Source organism: Rhea americana, unplaced genomic scaffold, assembly GCF_003343005.1.
Source record: "Rhea americana isolate MKP2758 unplaced genomic scaffold, rheAme1 scaffold_210, whole genome shotgun sequence".
NCBI lineage: Eukaryota > Metazoa > Chordata > Aves > Rheiformes > Rheidae > Rhea > Rhea americana.
The window spans coordinates 1,216,586-1,238,049 of NW_028186259.1; the positions used below are offsets into that span (position 1 = coordinate 1,216,586).

At 41.1% G+C, this 21,464-nt stretch overlaps 1 protein-coding gene across 2 annotated transcripts in view; it reads right to left on the reverse strand.

Moving 5' to 3' along the window:
• Positions 1-21,464, reverse strand: part of PKHD1 (PKHD1 ciliary IPT domain containing fibrocystin/polyductin) — a 266,037-nt gene that overhangs the window by 96,467 nt on the left and 148,106 nt on the right. For both annotated transcript variants that reach the window (XM_085304863.1, XM_085304864.1), the window contains exons 47-51: positions 21,185-21,362; positions 20,489-20,681; positions 12,396-12,461; positions 10,595-10,714; positions 1,761-1,898 (exon numbers count right to left, since the gene is read on the reverse strand). In XM_085304863.1, coding sequence (XP_085160989.1) covers positions 1,761-1,898; positions 10,595-10,714; positions 12,396-12,461; positions 20,489-20,681; positions 21,185-21,362 — 695 coding nt within the window. The remainder of the gene's footprint in view (positions 1-1,760; positions 1,899-10,594; positions 10,715-12,395; positions 12,462-20,488; positions 20,682-21,184; positions 21,363-21,464) is intronic.

Consider the following 21,464-nt stretch of genomic DNA (forward strand, 5'->3'; position numbering starts at 1 on the left):
TAGTGTGTTAAGCAAAGCCATGAACAAAAGATTCAGGCTCTGCCAGAGAGTCTTTGTTTGGGCCAGRCCAGTCAATTAAAGGCAATGACACGTGGCCGAGGATTGCTACACTGAAAATGGCCCAGAGAAGTTACACAACAGGGAGGATCTGGGGATTTGGATCACATGATTTCAATCTCAGATCCTGCTCAGGCAATGTTGAATGCTGATGTCCACATCTATTAAATTTGTTTACTAAACTGTCTCATTATCTATTTTGTGTCAGGATTTCTTTAGGGTGTGGTAGAATTGGACAGATGGGCTTCAAAACCTTCCTTCAGGCATGGAACTGTGAGGATTGGACAGATGGGCTCCAAGAAGTTACCTTTAGGCCTCAAACACATGGGAAAAGAGAGAGGAAGGGAAAGAAATGTTCACTCCCAGTTTTACAAACAAGCCTAGAAGATAGGATAAGATGTGGGAAGCTTGGAGATTTTCTACCTACCTATTATCTTCACAGTTGAAACCAAAGCAAGAACATCTCTCCCCAGAAGATGCTGGACTAAAATTCAACAGCTGCAAATACCTGTTTGGCTTTTAACATCATTACTACTCGTGGATATGCTGGAGGGGAGTTCATGTAGCAAAGTGCTTCAATGTTTCTTAAGTGCTTTTAGCAACGAAAACATGCTTTTTCATAAAACCAATAAGAAACCACACTTAAACTACAGAAGAAGAATATGTAAGTAAGAAATGACCAAGATTCTTTAAAGTATATACACATTGACTTCCCAGATTAGGCTTTCAATTTTTTTTTTTCCAAGGAAAAACACAGGGCAGTGAAATAACTCTTTTTTGCCAGTAGTGTATTAACTAAACAGTCCCTTGAGATTAACAACAAACAAATATCAGAGTAGGCTTCCTCAGGAAGTGATTACACAAACAAATTCTCGTTTTAAAGTTCATAAAACCAATCTTGAGAAAGGTCAGGCAGTGATCAACAATATGATCCCCACATCCTAAGGATTCCTGTAAGTAAATATAAAGCTTGGCTTCAGGATCTTCAATATTTAAAGGAAATTATGCAAGTAATTACTCTTCTGGAAAAAAAAAAAGAGTCTGTTTGTTGCAGACAACGTGGAACACCTCAGTGACATTGGAGACTACCTCTAGAGTGCTAGTGGCAGTACCCCTGCAAGGTAACACCTCCATGAAGTCCTGGTACTCATCCATGAAGAGCAATGGGAAGAACAAATGCTCCAGCTGTGCCAGCTTTATGCCATAGCAGGATTTCCGGACACTCTGAGGAATCTTGGTCATTTTATTTATTTTGGTTTTAAATAACTCTGTGACTCTTGGTAGGTGCTTCCCTAGCGCTCATAGATACCAGCYACTGCCTGAACACAGTAAGGGAGAATCTGCCCTGAGCAGTTACGGCCTCAYAAAGTAGCCCCAGAYGAAGTAGGAAGGGCTTTTAAATACCAATAAAAATTGAGTCAAGGTGAAATCAAGRGGAGTTTTGCCATTGAYTTCAGTGAGGTGAGGATTGCMCCAGTTATAAYGTATTGCTATTAATTGAACTGGTAACCAGCTCCAGGGGATAATCATTGGGCTTAATAYGGACATTCTCAGTGTCCACATTACAGACATTCACATAGCTTTGGAGCAGTAGGATGGTCAGCAYGCTTATACTAACACTACACAGTCTTTCTTCCCTCTTTTTCTGTTTATCAAGAGCAGAAACAAACCCCTGGTATCCAGAAGATGAGCTGCTCGCTTACCTACTTTCAGCGCTCCCCCCACCACCACRATACAGGCGGCGCTCAGGACATTGCTGGAGTTGCTGGGGAACTTGAGGGTCCCCAGGATGTAGAGACCCCTCAGAGGGGGAAGAGCCATATCCACCAGGAYGGTCCGGTCTGAGAAACAAAGCAGAGGGTTATTCAGAGCAGTGGCAGCCTATGACCTGCAAAAATTGCACGGAGGTGGAAAAGGTCAGAATACTAGCTCTGCCTGAGTTTAGCTTTACTCAAATCTTTTTAGCTTAGAAAGAGGCAGTAGGGATCATGTGCTTTCATAGCATCCACAAGAGCTTTGTCTACAGCTGAGGCTCCATGATATGATGGAAATTGGATAATAAAAAATAACATAATATTTATAATGATATTGTTATATGATTAAGTTTCATCAAATGCCACTTGAAGTATGTAAGAATGCATGCAAAGTGCAGCAAGTTGGAGGCATGCTGGCCTCCCTCGATGCATCTGGCTCTACTTCTGAAAGTAAATCTTGATCACCCAATGTAACGAACAAGGAGTAAATTAATCCGTGTCCAGACAGTATTTTTCTCTCATGGCATGGAAGAGAACAAGAGTGAATGAAGTGAAAAAGTACAATAGTTACGATGACATTAGTGGCAAGCWCAAGGCACATGTCGCAATCCACCTTCAACAATTCCCTGTCACTGCTCTTCTCTCTCTGCAGTTTGGCTTTGCAAGAGAAAAGCTTTGCTGAAGTCAGCACAATCTGCAGGAAGCTGAAATTCTCTGGTTCTTTATTCACAACACTACTCATTCCCTATTAACAACTTAGTTAACAGCAGTCAGGGGAAGCGCCATTCCCTCAGTCCCATAGGATAAAGTAAGGAGCAGAAGTCACTTCTGATCCCATATCCAGGCTCCTTGATCCTGCTTTGACCAGATGACACCTAAAGCATGCTGCAGCACTGGATATTAATAAAAATTGATTTATGACTTCCTATGCTGGTTCTTATTTGAAGCACAATCAAGGTAGGGAACCTGTGTGRTTGAGAGCACAAGGCTGAGATACAYRGGCATAAATTTTATTRCAGRTCACACACTAATCTCTGCTGYCATATTCYTCCACATCCCTCCTTYCTGTCCCATCRTKCCRGGTTGATACTGCTTCTTAATGTATATTTTCATATTGCAGAACAAGGCTGATGATGACTGAGCACAACAGCACTGACACTGGCGCCTCCTGARGTTGCCAGCCCACAGCCTGTGAACTGTTTAAATGTCATTTAAGCTTTCAAAATAGGACATGAGTAACAACTGAAATGGCACATCATTTAAGGTAGACCACAGAAGTTAATTCCATCCTCAGGGCCCATCTAATGAATTTTAAAATTTTATTGTGAGCTTTTCAGTTGATTGCAGTAGAAACCAGCTCAGGCCCTTTAATTGTGGTTTCCAGCTTGTTTCATTATCTACAAGAGTAACAGCTTCCCAGTACAGCATCTTTGAGTCACTGGATGCCCCTTGTGGAATAAGAAGCAAAAACTCTTAAGAGTTCAACAAGATGTTGCTATCCAGGGTCTTTCTGTGGGGCAGAAGTCCTGTTTAGGATCTAATTGTGATTTCCATAGAAATAGTTTGCAGAAAACAAGATTCTTCAAGATAATGACAACTGTCAGCTCCTACCCAGAGATTTGCTATGGCTTTTCTTGATCTCATACTCTTCACTGCAAGGCACAAATTCACAAAACAGAAAAGATTAAGGAGCAAGCAAATTTTCCAATGGACTTTGACAAAGCAGCAAAATGGGGCACTTGAAACAGTTTTGGTCTGGAACATATGAAGAGCCATGCAACATCCCGAGAAGTGGATCAGCTATTGAACAGTCTTCYTTCTCCCTATAGCCATCAGCAGCTGCTTCGAGGCAGAGACAAATACTGATACAATAGGTAGTACAGGGAAAGTCTTTTCCCCAAAACAAATAATTAGAACTTGACTGAAGCCTTTTAGCATATAGGTTTATCAGCTCTTCCAACCCTTTGCTTGTAGAAAGAGAAAGATTAGGCATTTAGGGTTTTCTTAGTCCTGAGCCCAGTGAACCTTGCAGCAGTGCATTTATCAAACTAATTGTAAGTCATGTGAAAGCAGGACTAAAAGGATGTTTTTCTCTGCTCAGTCTAGTGTCTTCCATAGTAGAAGACAAAATGTTCTATATAATTTGAATGTGGAGGTACAAAGCTTTTCATTATATCTGAAGAATATCCAGAAATTCTGCCTTATTAATGACAAATTCACACTCTGTCCTTTTTTAAGCAAAATTCCTGCTGATTTCAATGGCAAATTAGCTTGCACATGGGCTGAAAGCCTGATGTTGTTCCCATCAGGTGAGATGATAGCTGCAGCTGTCAAAGCAAACAACAATAGTAACAATTTAGGGCAAGAAATGAAGAAATCTTTATTTATTTAACTAGAACTAAGATGAACAAATGCAATCATCCAGGCTGATGTATCAAGGGTGCATGGTCCCTGAGCAACATGATTCCCAGGGTGAGTCCATGTGATTCGGGCCTAATTTTTACACTTCTGCCATTACAACAGACACAGCATTTAAGATATATCATGAGGTCTTCAGAAACTTTTCTTGCACRCACACTGTCCTGAATCATGCATACCTGTGGGTCCTTGGAGAATCACAGTGCCAAGGCTGTGATGGTCCTTGCTGGTCCTGTTATGATGTGTCATAACATAATAAAAGACTATACAAAGTGTATTCAGGAATGGACTAACAGGTGAGTAGATGGAATTAATATTAGCATTTCCTAGCCTTTGACTCTTGTTTTGCAACCCTAAAATTTCACAGTTGTTTGGGGCGAGCAAAGCACTGCATACTCAGGGGTCCCAGGGCTGCTTATTGGTTTGTTTCTTCTGCACACATGGTCTTACTCTGGCAAGGTTATCTGTTCCTCCTTTCCATGTGTTTTCCCACCACTTGCTTTCTCATTTTTGTTTCCTTCTTATTCTATGGACATCATCAAGGGACACACTGAGAGCTCAGGAGATGCCATACTTCTGTCCGCAAGGACTACACCAAGCACCACAAGAACCCATAGTTACTCAGAACCCCAACTGAGAAGAAACTCTCTGCATCTTTGGGYTGAAGCATTAAGCATGCCAGTTTTTTCGCAGAATCCAGATATAATAAATCTATACAGAGCATATGCAATCTGCATTTTTTTCTACATCTCCTAATATGAGTACTTGATGCATTTTCACAGGCATGGAGAAACTCCTGTGTATAATCTCTTTACAGGACAGGCATAGTCTTATGCCCTGCAGAACTGAGAAGGAAAAGCACAGTATGTGAGGATAGGAAACAGAGAGAAGAGAATAAGGCAGAAGACGTTGAAACGATATCTCTCAGGCAGAAAACGAATCTAGTTTGTGAAATCACAGCTCAAGAATGTGGCAAAAAGCTGCAGTTGACAAAGGCCATAAGTATATTCATCAAACACAGACTGAAACATTTTTACAAGGGGAAAAAAAAAGAAGTGCTCCTAGGCATACCACTTATATGTCAAATTTCAGTCTAGAACAGATATTTTTGCTGAGTTGCAGATCTTTCTAAAAGAGACTTTAAAAAGGAAATGCTGACTGCTCTGTAGCTGTAGCATCATGTATGTGAGCCCTGAAACACAGGAGGAGAAAGAAATTCTCCCATCCAGAGATATCTGTGCAAACCTGTGATTTCATCAGTGTAAACAAACAACGTTTTGGTGTGTAATGCTTGGTGTGTGAAGTCCTGAGAGAGTGCAATATTGCTCTGCATAAATAACAGAAGACTCACGTGCAGGAAAAAAAAAAGTCCTTCCACACTTGAGAAGAAAGATAAACAGATTCAAAGGAGACTTTGAGACTTTTCAGTATTAATACGGTCCTCACAGAATACACTTAGCTATGTAATAGAGGGAGATGGCTACTAAAGGGTTAAAATCCTAAACTTTAGGTCACTAGGCTCAAGTGATTTACCTTCAGAGAAAGACAAAACTGATTTCTTTTTTCTCTCATGAAGATTTCACATAATAATAATCAAGTACTTTCAGAAAAYGATAATTCAAGCCTGAAAACAGGGCTACATTTCATCATAAATATACTTTCTCCAGACAAAAGCTCACAGGTATGTCACAGTCTTAATGTTCAGACACACAACACTGAGAACTCACTAATGACTCCAGCAATGACACAAAATGCCTTTGATCAACCACATTGCTATATAAAACACCATAGCATGCCATTGAATGGAAATCAGGCACAACAGAAGGGCTATTATATGAGATACAGTACTCCAGCATTCATCTCTTCAAACAGAAAAAGTTCAAAGAAAATCAAAATCAGAAAATGAATAACAGAGTGAATTCCATCCCTAAAAAAGAAAAAAAGAAAGAAAAAAAAAAGAAAAGAAAAGAGAAAAGAAATTGCCAGAGGCTACATGATATCATATCAATACCCTTCAAAACAACATTCCATCGCCTGGAATTATAACACGTTCTCCTTCCACTCAGAGCGCGCTGTGTCAGGAGTGTGTCATACTGAAAACCATAAACCAAAGCCCTGAAAATCCGAGGGCTTGAGAAGCTAATGCCACTGCTGGCTGCCCGAATGGCATGACTAAACTCGTCCAGCTTGTTTTTCGAAGTGGTGCAATCGCCGAAAACTCACGCACGTGAGAGGTCCTTGTGTGATGACTGCAGCTCTAGAGAATGAACCTCAGGAGGTARAAGTACAAGTTCTTCCAGCCTGAGCTAAAGCTTTCCAGCTGGGATTGGATAGATTTATATCCGCTAAGGAATCAGACACTGAGGGGACTTGTGACACACAAGCMTTAAAAGTTACCTTAATGTGACAGACCCACCTCCACTGCATATACACTCTACTGAGAGGAGCTAGGCGATTGCTATTGCTGATACCAGAAAGATAGTCAAAGAATATGGCTAGGAGACACACATGCTCCACCAGACCTAGCAGGAAATGTGTTTTCATTTGTCACTTGCCTTCTTCCTTGTCAGTCRTTAAATATTTTGCTGTGCTTTAGCCATTCAATAAGGCTCTTCTCAGGAGCAGAGGCAGTTTTATTTCACACTTTGGAATACACTACACTAAGTAGCTGAACATGAGGATTCAGGACCAGGAAATTGCAGTGTCTAATCACGCTCACGCACTGACTTGTATGCTGGTATTGAGTAAACTTTACTATCTCAGCCCCTTGACTCCTCTCAAGCAGAAAATATTCCTGTCCAAGGAACAACACAGATCATGTCAAACTGTTCAATTCCTACCCTGCTGCCTCCCAACCAGTAGGCACCAGTATGCTAAAGAGAATTCTCTATACCATACCCTGAAGTGTAATGCAAAGACTTATCAGTTAAGCTGACTGAACCAGAACTGTTCTAAATTCTGGTGATGTTTGCTTTGACCCAAAGGCTGTGTGGTCATGCTAGCACAGTGCCAGGCCTGAGCTAATGAGCTTTCCATCTCAGGAGAGCTAATTAGTATATCAGCACGCTGATGTAGCTATGCTGTTTCCAGTTCTAGAAYGAGATTGGTTGGGCTGGACTGTAGGTATCTCTTTGCAATGCTTCAGGCACARCTTAAGTGTGAAGGGCCTTGCATTATCTGACAAAGGCCATGGTCAATACCTCACCTAGCAGCTAAAATGAGATGCTCTACTGAGAGGACAGCACTTAGCTTTGCAAGAAACACAGCGGAGTTTGATTTAGTTTGATTGCATTGGATTTGCAATGTAGTAAAGGACCATCACAACCTTAATATTCAGTTTCCATTCTCTAATCTAATTTAAATAACATTTTTCCCTTACTTTATGCTTCACTGTAAGTTGTGCTTTGCTTCCTATGATTGTCTGAGCACATCCTATGTAATCAATTTGTGGTCAGTACCAGTGGCACCTTTGTGCCTCTTCATATCTGCCTTTGACTCTTACAGCTTTTGAAGACCGAAATGCTTTGGTCTTTAAAGAATCACGGGCTCTAAGTAGGGATATTTGGGAAACTGAGTATAATGTGATGCACAAGAAGTTGAAATAGATTATCAGGCATTGCCTTCTGGCCATGTTCTCTGGGAACTAAGAAGAACAAAGTACACATAATCCAATCAAGAGGATCAGAGAGACAGCAAACCACATGAGAAATGGCTCATTGCTTCATGCCTGCATGAGGGGCAGGCATAATGGAGGTGAGAGTGGAACAGGAGCCAAGGAGCACAGATATGGACCTTCACAGTGCGATTTAGAGAATATACATTGACTGCAAGTTAGGCTGTTCTCTCGGGTGCTGCTGAGCATGGTCTGGAGGAATGAAATTCAGGTCTCAACAAAACCTGAAATGAGCTGTCTAATGAGAACTAGGTGTCTGAGCTCCAAACACAGTTGGTTCTTTTAGGCATTTAATGGCATTTTAAATGTCATGGCTATTTGAGACCTCTGCACAACACTGGCAAATATGACATAAGAGATACCTGTGCTCATCTAGGATGGTGCCTAGATGAGAGGCAGAATAGTCCTAGGGTATCTCAAACGATACAAGATATCTTTATATAAGCACCTGACTTGACCCCTGGAGCTCTATTTTTTGTACCATTAAGTAACTAATTCACACTAAAGTAGATACTCATATTTGATCAGCTCAGTAACTCTTCAGTCTTTACTAACTGTGTTGACCAGTAACAGATTCAGATACCTAAATATTGGTTTGTCCTGTCATACTGGATGTGGCAATCACATGGGGCTTGTAAACAGGATACAGAACCTACAGGCAACTGGCAAACCTCTGGAAGGACCTCTGGCTTTTACTGGGCTCTAATCTTACAAACACTTAATGACATTTATTCATTAATGGCAGTGAGATAACAGAATTGAAAAAGATTGATTGTGGTTGTTTGATAGGAAAACTAATCAGAAAAGTGGAAATTATCTATTTTTCAGTTCAATTTAAGTTGTCCTCTAAAGCAAAGACAAATATTATTTCAAGATGTTCCAAAATGAACACATTTTTTAAGATTTGTCAGAAGACTGAAGATTAAACTAAATATTCATTGAAGGTTGAAGATATTTCTTTATTTAACCTGAAATTACATGTCAAATCCTAAGAAGGTTTGGGTTGGTTTGATTGTCTTCTTAATTTTAAAAATTAAACCGTAAATATACTTCCAAATGAAATAGTATTTCAATTTGAAAATATTAAAATCATCTCTTAAAAAGAAAGAAAGAAAGAAAGAAAATAGTCTAATTTTATGAATGCTTAAGAATTTCTCTACATTCTTCTACCTTGACTTCAGCAAAGCTTTTGATACTGTCTCCCATAACATCCTCCTAGAGAAGTTCAGGAAGTGTGGGTTAGATGAGTGGACAGTGAGGTGGACTGAGAACTGCCTGAAAGGCAGAGCTCAGAGGGTCGTCATCAGTGGCGTGGAGTCTAGCTGGAGGTCTGTGGCTAGTGGMGTCCCCCAGGGCTCAGGACTGGGTCCCATCCYGTTCAACTTCTTCATCAATGACYTSGATGAGGGYRCRGARTGCCTCCTCAGCAAGTYTGCTGATGATACCAGGCTGGGAGCAGTGGGTGACACACCTGAGGGCTGTGCTGCCATTCAGAGAGACCTGGCCAGGCTGGAGAGTTGGGCAGAGAGGAACATCCTGAGGTTCAACAAGGGCAAGTGCAGGGTCCTGCACCTAGGGAAAACTAACTCTAGGCACCAGTACAAGCTGTGGKCTGACCTTCTGGAGAGCAGCTCTGCAGAGAAGGACCYGGGAGTGCYGRTGGATGACAAGTTGACCATGAGCCAGCAATTCTTTGACAGAAAGAATTCATTGGAATTTAAATAATTTCATAAAATATTTCAGTAAAATTACAATTCAGGCAAATCTAAAAGAAAATGGAAGGACAGGGGTGTCTCAACTAAAAATTTTTCACTCAACTCAAATACAAATTGGCTCTGTGACAGAGGCGTTATCTCCATTTCCAGAAGTGGAACTGAGGCAGATAGATAGATTTACACGGTTTCACACARAAGTTTTGAGGATAAGCCAGTAACAGGTACCATAGTAGGTCAGACATATAGTACACAGTATTCACAGAGTTATTGGATAATTCAGGTTGGAAGGGACTTCAGGAAGTCATCCAGTCCAAACCACTGCTCAGAGCAGGGTCAGCTATAGGTGCAATGGTTATTGCAAATCTCCTCCTCCAAATTTCACTGTAGATTGACTAATATCTTTGCTAGAATACAAACAGCTTTCATGCAGGAAGGTTGTAAACTAAACTATGATTTAAATGTAACTCAGGTCTGAGGCTGAAAGGCTAAAACAGCTATGAGAGATCCACTGCGAATGGATTGAGAGACTATCACTGACAATCTGGGATGTAATAGGAAAATAAAAAGGAAATTGGTACAATTGTGGAAACATGTAGTATGCACAAAAACTCAGAGAGGTTGGTCAAAAAGAGTCTCTTTGTGAGCTGTGATTCTGAGTCTAGCAGGTTCTCTGCTCCAGAAATRAAGTCCTTGTTCATMATCAAGCTTGAMTATCAGTGTGGGTAAGTATTTGTGTGTGTGTGTGTGCGCRCATGTTTGTATGTGAGTAAATAGATAAGCATGAGCATTCTTTTCCAAAAATCACACTTCTGTGCGGTAGCTAAGAGTAAACATGACCAGGAACAAAAGTATTGGCCTGCACATACTAAAATAGACACTAATGCCAATGAGCACACATTGCAACACAACTACCTACCTTAAAGTAGACAGGTCCCAGCACCATGAGAAAAACTGAAGACCATTCCCTCCTTACTTACTAGGTAAGATGATGACATCTTCCCCAGGGCCGGGAATGCTGCTGTTGGATCCACCCCAGCCTTTTCCCACATCATTCCACGTCTCAGGGTGCGACCATTTCAAGACAGCATCAGAAGGAACTACAAAACAGCATATATGAAGAGAGAATTACTATTTTTACTAGCTGAAAGAATTACCGTTTCTTTGATAGTCAAACATCTATGGTATTAACATCCTCTTTTTGTCATGATGAAGCAACACTAACTGTTCTTTGGGATATTCCATGTTTTAAGGAAACTGCCCTAGGGAAAAAACAGTCAACTCTCTCAGGATCGTCTTTTCCTTGCCCTAAAGGGCAAGGAGATAACTAAAAAAAAAAACAGATTCAAAACCTAGGACTTACCAAAAACAAAGCAAAACTTGAGGTATATCATATTTACCTTATATTCTGCATTGCAAATATGCTTCACAAACACCTGGCTTTATTTATTTTTATTTACAGCATCCAAAGCTCTGAGCACTTTAAGCACAAAGTTAAAATGCACAAATGAAAATGAAAACTAGTTAGCCATGCTTGCTGGCAAAACTAGACAATCAGAAAAATAACTAACCCACCAAAAAAAGTGCCAGCTCTGTTCACATATTTTTTTCTCCCCCAATGCTCTAGGAAACAGRTTGAATTCTCAGAGTGAGCTAAAATATGAAAGACTTTCAAAACTGAGTAATCAGCTCCTACAAGGGTGAAAGCCCATGAAAAAGCAGAAGTCTTCCCATTTCATGAGGTAATGAAGACCTGGCTTGGGACACATGGCAACTCCTGCTGATTCTATAAAGATTTATGTTTCAGCTCGATCCAAAATGAAACTTCCTGGCTTTAGCCTCTTGAAATAGTAGGAGTAATCAAGTTTACAAAATTTAGGTCCTTAATGTGCACTTCAATTTTAGACAGCTAATGAGCCAATCTTCATAAATTAATTGCCTAAATTGGCTTAGTCTGCAGTCAACACAGGACTACCCTGTACATTTACATGTGCAGTTTAGTAATCCTTAAACCAACGCAGTCAGGGCCTCCCTCTGGAGGCCTCCACAAGCACCTACCTCTAGCATATGAAGGACTATATGGGAAATTCGGACATTTTTACTTGAGGAGGGCTTCATTATATGTTGAAAAGACTGGGGAAAGTTCATACATAAGCAAGATAGTCTAGAACTCACTCAATAACACTGTGTAATAGAATAACATTGTGAGCCTTCTGCCTCTAGCATAGAGAAATCTAGAGAAATTAAATCGAGGCAGAGCTCTTCAAGGCAAGGTCTGCCTTTCCATAACTTATMTATCCAAGAGGAAATGCTCCGTAAAAGGATCTCTACATCCAACTGTCGTGTCAATGATTACTGTTGTTAATATGCAGCAAGGCAGTTATGCACCTAAAACCAAATTTTGAACATCCTCCCCTCTCTCTGGATTATTATCCTGTCTGACTCAATGTATAACCAGGCAATAATGTCAGATYATTACACTAAGTTCACTCCGAAGCACTAAAACATATTGTAGTCTTACATTCTCCATGACCTTTCTGATCTGCTATGGTATTTCTTAACAAAAGTTTATAGTCTTTTATAATGTGGACTCACACATTTATCATGAGCAATGGTAGATATGGCTCAATGAAATGCTTAAATGAATGCCAAGAATCCCTGTTAGGCTGACAGTTGTACAAAATATTGAAGTGAAATATAACAACGTATTTCTGGAAAAGTAGTTAAAAGGAAATGATGTGACTCTTAGACCAAACCTTTCAGCCAGAGACTGTCACGTACCTGATGTAGGTAAAGCCACTCTTTCTTCCTCTTTCAGTGTGACCTGAATTAAGTCAGCTCCTGTGACTGAACACAGAGAATTGCAGGGAATTACAGAAAAGYCTTACAAATTAACAGAAAATGATAGAAAATCAATTGCTACATGTGATTTTCTGACAACATTATTCATTTCTAACAACAGTTTTTTTAAAGAACAACATTTATTTTCTAAGTATTTCTCTTTCTTTTGTTATTTTAAGAAAGGATTAAACAAATACATTTAAATTTACAGATACTGAGGAATCTCTTGACAACTTAGAAACAGCGAAAAGAAAACATTCAACAATCAAAAATTCTAGGTTGGAACATGAATCTCATTTATCACGCTATAAATCCACAGCAGCTTCACTAGCACAAGTGTTGTCATACCAGTGAACGCATAATGTATTAATTGGCTCAAATAATGAATTACAACTTTTTTTTTCTTCTGTTGTTTGATTTTGAATATTTTTTTCAAAACTGCTATCTAAAAGAGATGCTTTAATTAGTCAGACTTCGGCGGAAGACAKGGACCCTGTGTTCCGCACTGTGAAAGGAGGTCAGAAGCAATTATCGCAGTTGTAACCTTTCCGCTAGTATATTGTCAGCAGGAGAAGGGCTAGGATAATGCAAATCAAACCAAGAGCAGCAGAAGAAAACTCCGCATCAGACTCAGCTAAAAGGCTACCTTTTCTTCATCTCCAGCGGCATATAAAGGCTCTTCCCTTCAGTCACCAGACTGGAACAATCAGAGGCTAAAATAGAAACACTTTGACAAACAAATAAATCCCCTGTCTACTGCCCCAACCCATTAGGGTGACTTGAAAATGCCACTGGAAGATTTCTGGGGTAGAAGACTTGTATAAATAAAGCTGTTGTCAGAACTTCCCTCAGTTCCTGAACACACCAGGAACTTTCCTTCACGTGTATCAATCCACTGAGGGGATTTCATGACATATTGTAATTTACTTATTTTATCTTTAAACAAGTCTCTGTACTTTTAAATTGTGACAACCCTCCTTCCTACCTCCCTCCTTTTCTCCCAGTGCAACTGAGCAAATTTAAAATAACTGAGGTTCATTAATTTTAAGTGTTCAATGAATTAGTATGAATAATCAAAAAACTTGATTCTTTCTGATAATTACTATTTGATGTCAGTTGAAAGCACTCGATTGAGTTAGCAGCATATGCTCCTATGCCAAATGAGGCTTCCATAATTAAATAGAAACTGATTCCAYGAGGTTTTTCTCGTGTCTGATTAATTAGTAATCAGGTGCCTTAGCCCTGTTCTTCAGTGACACCTTCTCTCCCAATGGTAGCTACAGCCTGATCCATATTCACTTTAGCCATTCTGCCCCAAATATTCATACACAGCTGGAAGTGAACAAAATCATATTGCTTTGTGGCCACAACGCAAACCTGTGAGGAGAGAAAGAGTGAAACGAGGCAGCTAATTTAAAGTTTTTGCCACAGAGTTCATGTGGCTTTAAGATGATACTCTTATATGGGTGCTTATCTCCCCTAACATTAAACCTCGTAGAAGGCATTCATCTCACCTAACGTTAAATAACTGCAAGTCAGTCAGCCTGGACTCCAGTAATGCCACTGGAGACATCTCAAGAGATGGTTCATCTACCTTATGATAAACACCAAGAATGAGATGTGTTATCAGTGAGGTTCCCTTCTCTCTCCCTTCACTATAAATGACAGCCAGAKTAGGCATAGACAACTAACTTTTAGGTGCCTGAATCAGATGAAGTTAATCATCCTAGCAAAGCTACTCCTCTAGGTTACCTTGGTAATCCAGGAAGAGAAACTGGCACCTTCAGAGCTGCACTCTCTGATCCTAAGAAATAACAACTGACTGTCTTGGAGGGCTCGTTTTGATCTTCTTTTTCTATTTATGGCGGCCTTCCTTCTCTTCTTACTCAAAACAAGGCAAATCAGGCAAGTCAAATGCAGTATATCAAGTATGTTAGGAGAAGGGAGAGAACCAAGCCCTGACACTATCCATTTTTTTTTTGCTTGATTTTGCAGTAATTGTAGTGTATTTCTCTAATTAAGGATGTTTGTATCGTTCAAGGAAAAGCTCTCTTCCTATCTGACACAAAATTTGACTAATATACTATATAAACCTCATAAAGAGGCTCAGTCTACCCAGTAGAGAAAGGAACTGTTATGATGTAACCCASTACAGCCACGTTCTGAGTCAACGCAAAGGACAAAAGTTTCTCATATTTTAAGTGTCATCCAACCACGCGGGATGACAATTCAAACCATTATAAGCCAGCTATGCCCTCCACATGAGTAAAACAAGTGGGGCTGAATTCCCCACAGCCCACAGCTTGCACAATTATTTATGTCAATTGTATGTAAACTGCAATAATTTTGTATCAACCRTATTTTACTGCCATTTTCCACAAGCACCCTTAAAATCTGATCAAAATAGCAGAGACACAAGCCTCGAGAATAATCAAAACTACGGTGACATAGTTCTTTCGGTTGTTTTGTTTAGCTACTGAGTATGTTATCATTGTTTTTTGTACAAGACAGGAAGAGACATAGGCAAGAATAAAGGACATCATTAGTAAACATTGAATTAAGGTGACTCTACAAAATGTAGTTATAAGACTCCAGGGTTTAGCTGTATAAAACCTTTATAAGGTTCATCAATTTTCTGTCTTATTACAGCTCTTCCTGGATGCTTGGGCTGTGAATCATAAATATAGGCCTGCTTGACTATATTCCTGGTAACTTTCTTCTAGTTTAAGGCTTCTGGACTGAACATAGAGGAGGAGCAATCTAGTCTTTTATCAGCTTTGCAGTGACAGGGAATTTTGCCTCTGGATACTAGGAAAGGCTGAAACTAGGATAAATGGCTCCAATAGCCTGACTTACAAATAACAAGCAACTCTGTGTTATTTAACATCAATTGGACTAGCATATATCACAAGGAAATCAAAACTTAGACATCACAGTCAACAACACAGTGAGACACACTTCTGGAAACTGGAGAACCCAGACTAGGATATTTTGCCACCCTCTGCCAGGCACTCTTACAGGACGTACCTAGGAACACAGATTTTGGGGGTACTGCAGTAAGAAGAGGCAGAAAACCAGAAGATTTAGACTAATGGAGACTGATTCCTGCTTACAGCAGATTAATATTGGGAATGACAGAGGTGAAGGCACAAAATTCCTCCTGCAGACATTGCACAGACCAAAGACCATCCCTGAGAGGATTACAGAGGCATTTCATTATCTTATTTCTGTAATTTCTTCACTCTCTAGTCTCTCTGCTGAAATGCCAAAAGGACAGCCGCTTGTTTTCCAGAGGAAAGTAGATTTTTCTCTTTGCATCAGTTATTGAGGACACGTATTTCCTAAGAACTAACATGAATGCATGCATTTCATCACACAGACACCACTGAGCAGCCCACGTCCGGTCCATGGACCTCCTGAGACAGCTGATATAGGGTGAATTTTAACTAACTAGAAGGAAAAACTCATGCCTATAACTCCATTCTTCAAGTCTTTCACCTAGGATTTCCCTTTAGCCTTGAGCAATCAGGATGAAGAAAATATCCTGTTTATTTATTTTTAATATTTCAATATTAGAAACAAACGTTCTTAAGGGTCTGCTTTAGTCCTGTACAAAGCAATTACAGAAACCCACCAAGTAAGTGAGATCATTCATTTGGAATTCATAAAGACAATAAGTGTAATCAAATTATTTTTTGAAGAACTATGGAAACTASAGACCTGCTTCTGACACACCAATAATTTAAGGTTAGGCCTCGGGCCTTCTTAACAACTCACACATGAGTAGCCTGAGCAAAGTCAGCAGGATGACCTGTCTACTTAGAAGTTATCTCTACTGAAAAATGTATTTGGGRTAAATGAAAAGTTTGATAATCCTTTCAGGGATGTTTTCAATAGTGTTGTGATGAGTGCTTCAACTTTAGAAAAAAGTCGAGAGAAATCTGGAGATGGAGCAAGCCAACACTGTTTCATTCCAAAAGAAAATGATTTAAACATTTCAAAAGTGAACAGAAAAGAAACAAATTTTCTGTTTTTCTAGCCAGTTCCAGTGCTGCCCGGAGACCTTAACCAGGGAGCAGTACCATGCTGTGGTACCATATGCTCATATTTGTAACAGACTTAAAAAGCTCATAATGTTATTATTGGAATTCACACAAGATACTTCTCCTAAAAATATCCCTGTTGTCCCAGTGTGATATTTCTTTTCTGTTCCTTGTTATAGTAAGATTTTTTGACTTGCCACAGTCATGTTTCATTAAGGCCATTCKCTTGATACATGGCTGAGCCATAAGGAAATGGTACTTCACAGTCACACACTGATTTCAAGACCCATCAGAGACTTTTAAGAAACACTTATCTTAAGATATGGGGTTCCTCCCAGATAAAATCAGGATGGTGCTACAAGGACTGAATAAATGTAAGAGAAGAGTCACAGGTCTAGAAATTGCTCGAGTCCCCAGATTCCCTCAGCACAGGGTGCTCCAAGCTTCCTCATCTCCCTTTCATCCAGCATGCGCCGTGAAGGAGTGTTATCCATCCTTGACACCAATTATCTCAAATGGTTTGGAAAGATTATTTTCAGAGGGATCCAGCTAACAGGATTGATGTGTGTGGGTAGCGGTAAGCACCTTTGTTAACAGGATCATTGCATAGGTTGCTCACGTAGCCGAAACACTGGATCTCGGTTTCTCCTTACTGCCCATCACAATTATTTCTCCACATTCAGAGCCCTTTGCATCGTCCCACGGCAAGGTCTGGTTTAGAAAAGTGCAAGCACACAAAGGATTAGGGCAACTTAACTCCTTTAATCCTCTCCCTACCGTAGGTTTTGTTGCCTTTTGTATCAGGCACACATTTCTTCTTCCCCAAAGACGAACACGTGCACGACGCTGGATGATTTCCCCGCCTGATGGGATGGGGGAGGAACACCGAATGCCTGAGACGGACAGAATCTGCGGGCCAAGGTGGCTTCATTCAGCTGCCCGCTTCGTTTGAATAACAATATCTTCCCAGTTGCTGTGTCTTCCCTCCCCCTTCTTCCCCCCTCACTCGACTCAGGACCCCATGCGGTCCTGAGCAAAAGGCTGTGTGAATTTAGGAGCCTGCTCGCGAATGAGCCGGCATCTGATACGTATTTACCGACGTTAATTTTGGATTTAATGCACCCCCGCCACTTCCCAACAGTTTGCCCTAAAAGGCTTTTCCACCGGCACAAAAGGAGCGGGTCAAAAGTAAGCTGACCCCGGGCAGAATGTACAATTATTGGAAAGCGGCGGTACGCAAGCAGCTGTTGAAACCCCACTGGCACGGCAAAGCGCTTCCCAAAAGTCAGCGCATGAATAATACGCCCCGAGTTGTCCCCCTCCGCTCCGCCGGGGGCCTGCTACTCTCCGCGGGGAGAATCACGGCGCTCCGGAGCAGCTGCGAGAGTCGTGTCCCTATTGTCCCGCCGCCCGGCCCGGGCCACCCCCTACAAGTGTCCATTGTCACCGCGGAGTCCAGCGATTACATGCTCCGGCCGACGCCGTTTGGACCCAGCTGCCTAACCGCTGACACGCGAGCGCCGGGAGAGGGGACTCGCGCCTGCGAGACGGCACTCGGGCATACCAGACCTTTTACATAAGTCAACGGGGAACAAATGATCCTTTATCAACCCCACCACCACCACCACCCCACCCCACCCCGGCCTCCGTCTCCCTTTGAAGTGGCGGCCTCGCTTACAGCTTCTCCTCCTCAGCCCAAGCAAACATCCTCCTTTTGATATGCTACATGCTCATTATCTCTGCCCCATTTAATGATTTTTGATTGAAGGGTGGCAGCGCAGTTGCCAAGAGGGTAGTTAAAGAGGCTCCACGCAGCCAGCCCTGCAAGAAAGGCTCTCCTTGTGCCGCAGCCTAAATTTGGAATTTCTTAACAGTGTGTCCTTGTTCTTAGCAGCAGATAAGGGCTGAGCGTGAAATTCTTAATTAAGCAGTAAATAGAGAGCGGGGTGTCAGCAGATGCAGCCTGTAGCCATGGAGACCAAGTCACATGAACGAGGGAGCGGAGACTAAACGCCAGCCCCRGGCTTGGGCATGACTGACGGCTGAAGAATCCGACAAAGCTTGTAAACGGGATTAATTAGTTGACTAATTATTTCATATAGTTAAATGTAACTAAAAAATAAAAACAGCTTGCAGAGTGAGGCAGCCAAGCGCTCCGAAGGCACTTTCCTCTCTGGATGGGTGCGTGGATCCATAGGTTTTTAAGGCCAGAAGGGACTATTGCGACAGCTTTCGCTGACCTCCCACAGAGCGTGAACCTCACCCCATGATTCTTCTAATAGCTCCTCGTAGAGCTCACGCGTATTCTCTAAAAAGACGCTCAAGTTTCATCTAAGGACCCCGAGTGATGGAAAGTCCACCACATGCCATGACAGTTTGCCCTGATGGCTAATTATCCTCATTCTGCGCGGCAGAGATCAGGACAGAGGTAAAACTGCATCTCATGCCTATCCACTCACTTTATTTCAGACTTTTACCCTACCAACAGTAGGCAGTGATATTAACTGTAGCAGTAGGTAGCAGATATTAGGTACCTAACACTGAATTATTGATCTTGCTGCTATAAAAGTCTTTGCTGAAAATGTTCACAGCATGAATTATACATGTTAGGTGTTTTCATAAATTTCCCCTCATGTACTCTGTGTGATTGTTTCTTTCTGTATTAAAATGAGAAACAACAACCAGCTTTTCATAAAACAAAATCAAAACGAAGAGAAAGCAAAAGAAGGGCAAGAATGTATCAATGGTTCTGCAAGAGCAATACATGCTGACAAGACCGCTTTGCCCCAGTCTTCCCGAAGCCATCATCTTTGCTTTCAACAGCAGTAACAGGTCAAGAAATAGGGTCATATCCTGAGCTTTCCCATGCTTCCCTATGTGTGCAAGTGCAATTTAGTATATCCAAACTTAGCAATAATTAGCACCCACCTCTGAAAGACCAATTCTACACTACTACAAAACTGAATATATATATTTTCTTTTTCAGTAGATGCCTAACATTATCTTAGGCCAGGCTTAGACTCAGTAGCTATATCTGTATTAGTGGACTGAATACGGCCAGCACATGGGTCTAAGTATTGGCTCGCAATCCTCTATGTGGTTACRTTGCTGGTCTAGCTCCTGGCATAGCTTTGGCCTGGACCAATGCACTCTCCCAGATGGTGACTATTATAGACTGAGTATTTTCACAGGACACAGATAATTCCTAATTTTAAGTTGGGGTGCATCCAGCCCATTTGGAGAGATATAAGCTGTATGGACTCAGGTTGTGCAACAGCAGCTGGCCTTGGGACCAGAGGCCATGGACGTCACCAGTGCGACTCAAGCTGGGGTTAAGGAGTGGAGTTCCCTATCTCTCTTCATATGTGCGCTGAATGACTTTCAAGGCTGTAAAACTCAGCTTAATGGGTTGCTTGCCCTCACTCCAGCCGCCTCTTACTCTTCATTAGCCTGCTATTGCCTTGGTTGCTCATCCCTAAACAGATCCTACACACGAGCACTGCACAGCATAATCTAGTGTACAAAGCCAGCACACTGAAAGACCTACGAAACCTTTCAGAGTTTATAGTCATAGGAGGAATCTTTGTCCAGTAATCCTATTGCCTCCAGTAGGTCCAGCCTATATTAGTTTCACATGGTTTACTGATGATGCATGTGATGGGGGACCAGCTGACACTAGAGATCATTAATGAAATTTCATATCTTTTCCTCTACAAAACACAAATTCAAATTCAGCTGCATCATCCACTCTTTATGATACATTGCACTTGTTGATCGATTAGGTATCAGACAGAGCAGGTAAAGATAGACCTGATGTGAATGCAGTTACCTGTTTGAGTGGTCTTACTGAAAGACCACTCAGTGAAACACATTTGAAAGATGGTCTTGTGTTTAAGAGTTTACAAAGTTTGAGGGCTTTGGTTAAAAAACATCAGCTCTGTCCTGGCTCTTGAACAAGAACGTGCATTACATCCCTTGCATTGCACTTACCTAAATAGGTTAACTTCCTCAATCTGCTATCAAGATACCAGTCACAGCTTTGATGACCGTAGGAAGGGAGAGATTGGAGTGGCCGTCCAGGCCTTGTCCCACAGGATATCACAACCTCAGTATAGGCAGGAAGATTCTTGTGTTCCAGTAGCAGGTAATTTCCTGTTGTGAAGCTGCTAAATGCTGCTGAATACTGGAGCAGAGGGAAGCAAAATAAACATGTACGTGTCTGTGACTAGAGCTCCACACTGCAGTGGAGTGCAGTATAACAGCAGGGAGAGAGACAGTGGAGCTCCTCACTTTTAACACATTTTTCTGTAGAATGGTTATTGGAAATAGGGAAGAGAATATGGCAAATTAAGCAGGAGATGATGGTGAATCAGACAAAGGTACCTTAAAATGTTCAGAGGAATAAGTCCTCTAAAAATCATGTTTCAGTATGTCTTAAGATAGCATAATTTTTGTTCTGATCCCTAAGCACAAAGTGAACTTTCATCTACAATGACCAAAGTCATCTTCCCAYTCCAAGTTACTTCTGAGAGCCTCAGGTACTAGGTTGTCATATCTGAGCCCTGCCTATAAAAACGGAGCGATTTTCTGAGTGCACTTAACACTTTTTCCTCTCTCCGCCCACCCAGAAGGGTGAAAGCATTTCTTTCAAATACAATTTACAAATTAAAAAAATGCATGYCTTACCTGGAACTGTTTGCTGACCAAAGGGTTATCAAATGTCAGAGTGTAAGTCTCTTTATCCAAGAGAAGAACCATCCAGCCATACAGGTTTGATAAAGTATCAGGGACATAATTGACYGTAGTTGTCTTATTCCTACTGTCAGTCACAGTTAAGTTATAAGGAATGTCTGGGGCCTCTTTTCTGGATGAAAAAAAAAGAACATATATAAACACATTTTTTCACTCAAATCCATCATTTTGTAACCCTTACATTTGTATCTGAATTACAGAAGAATATACTATC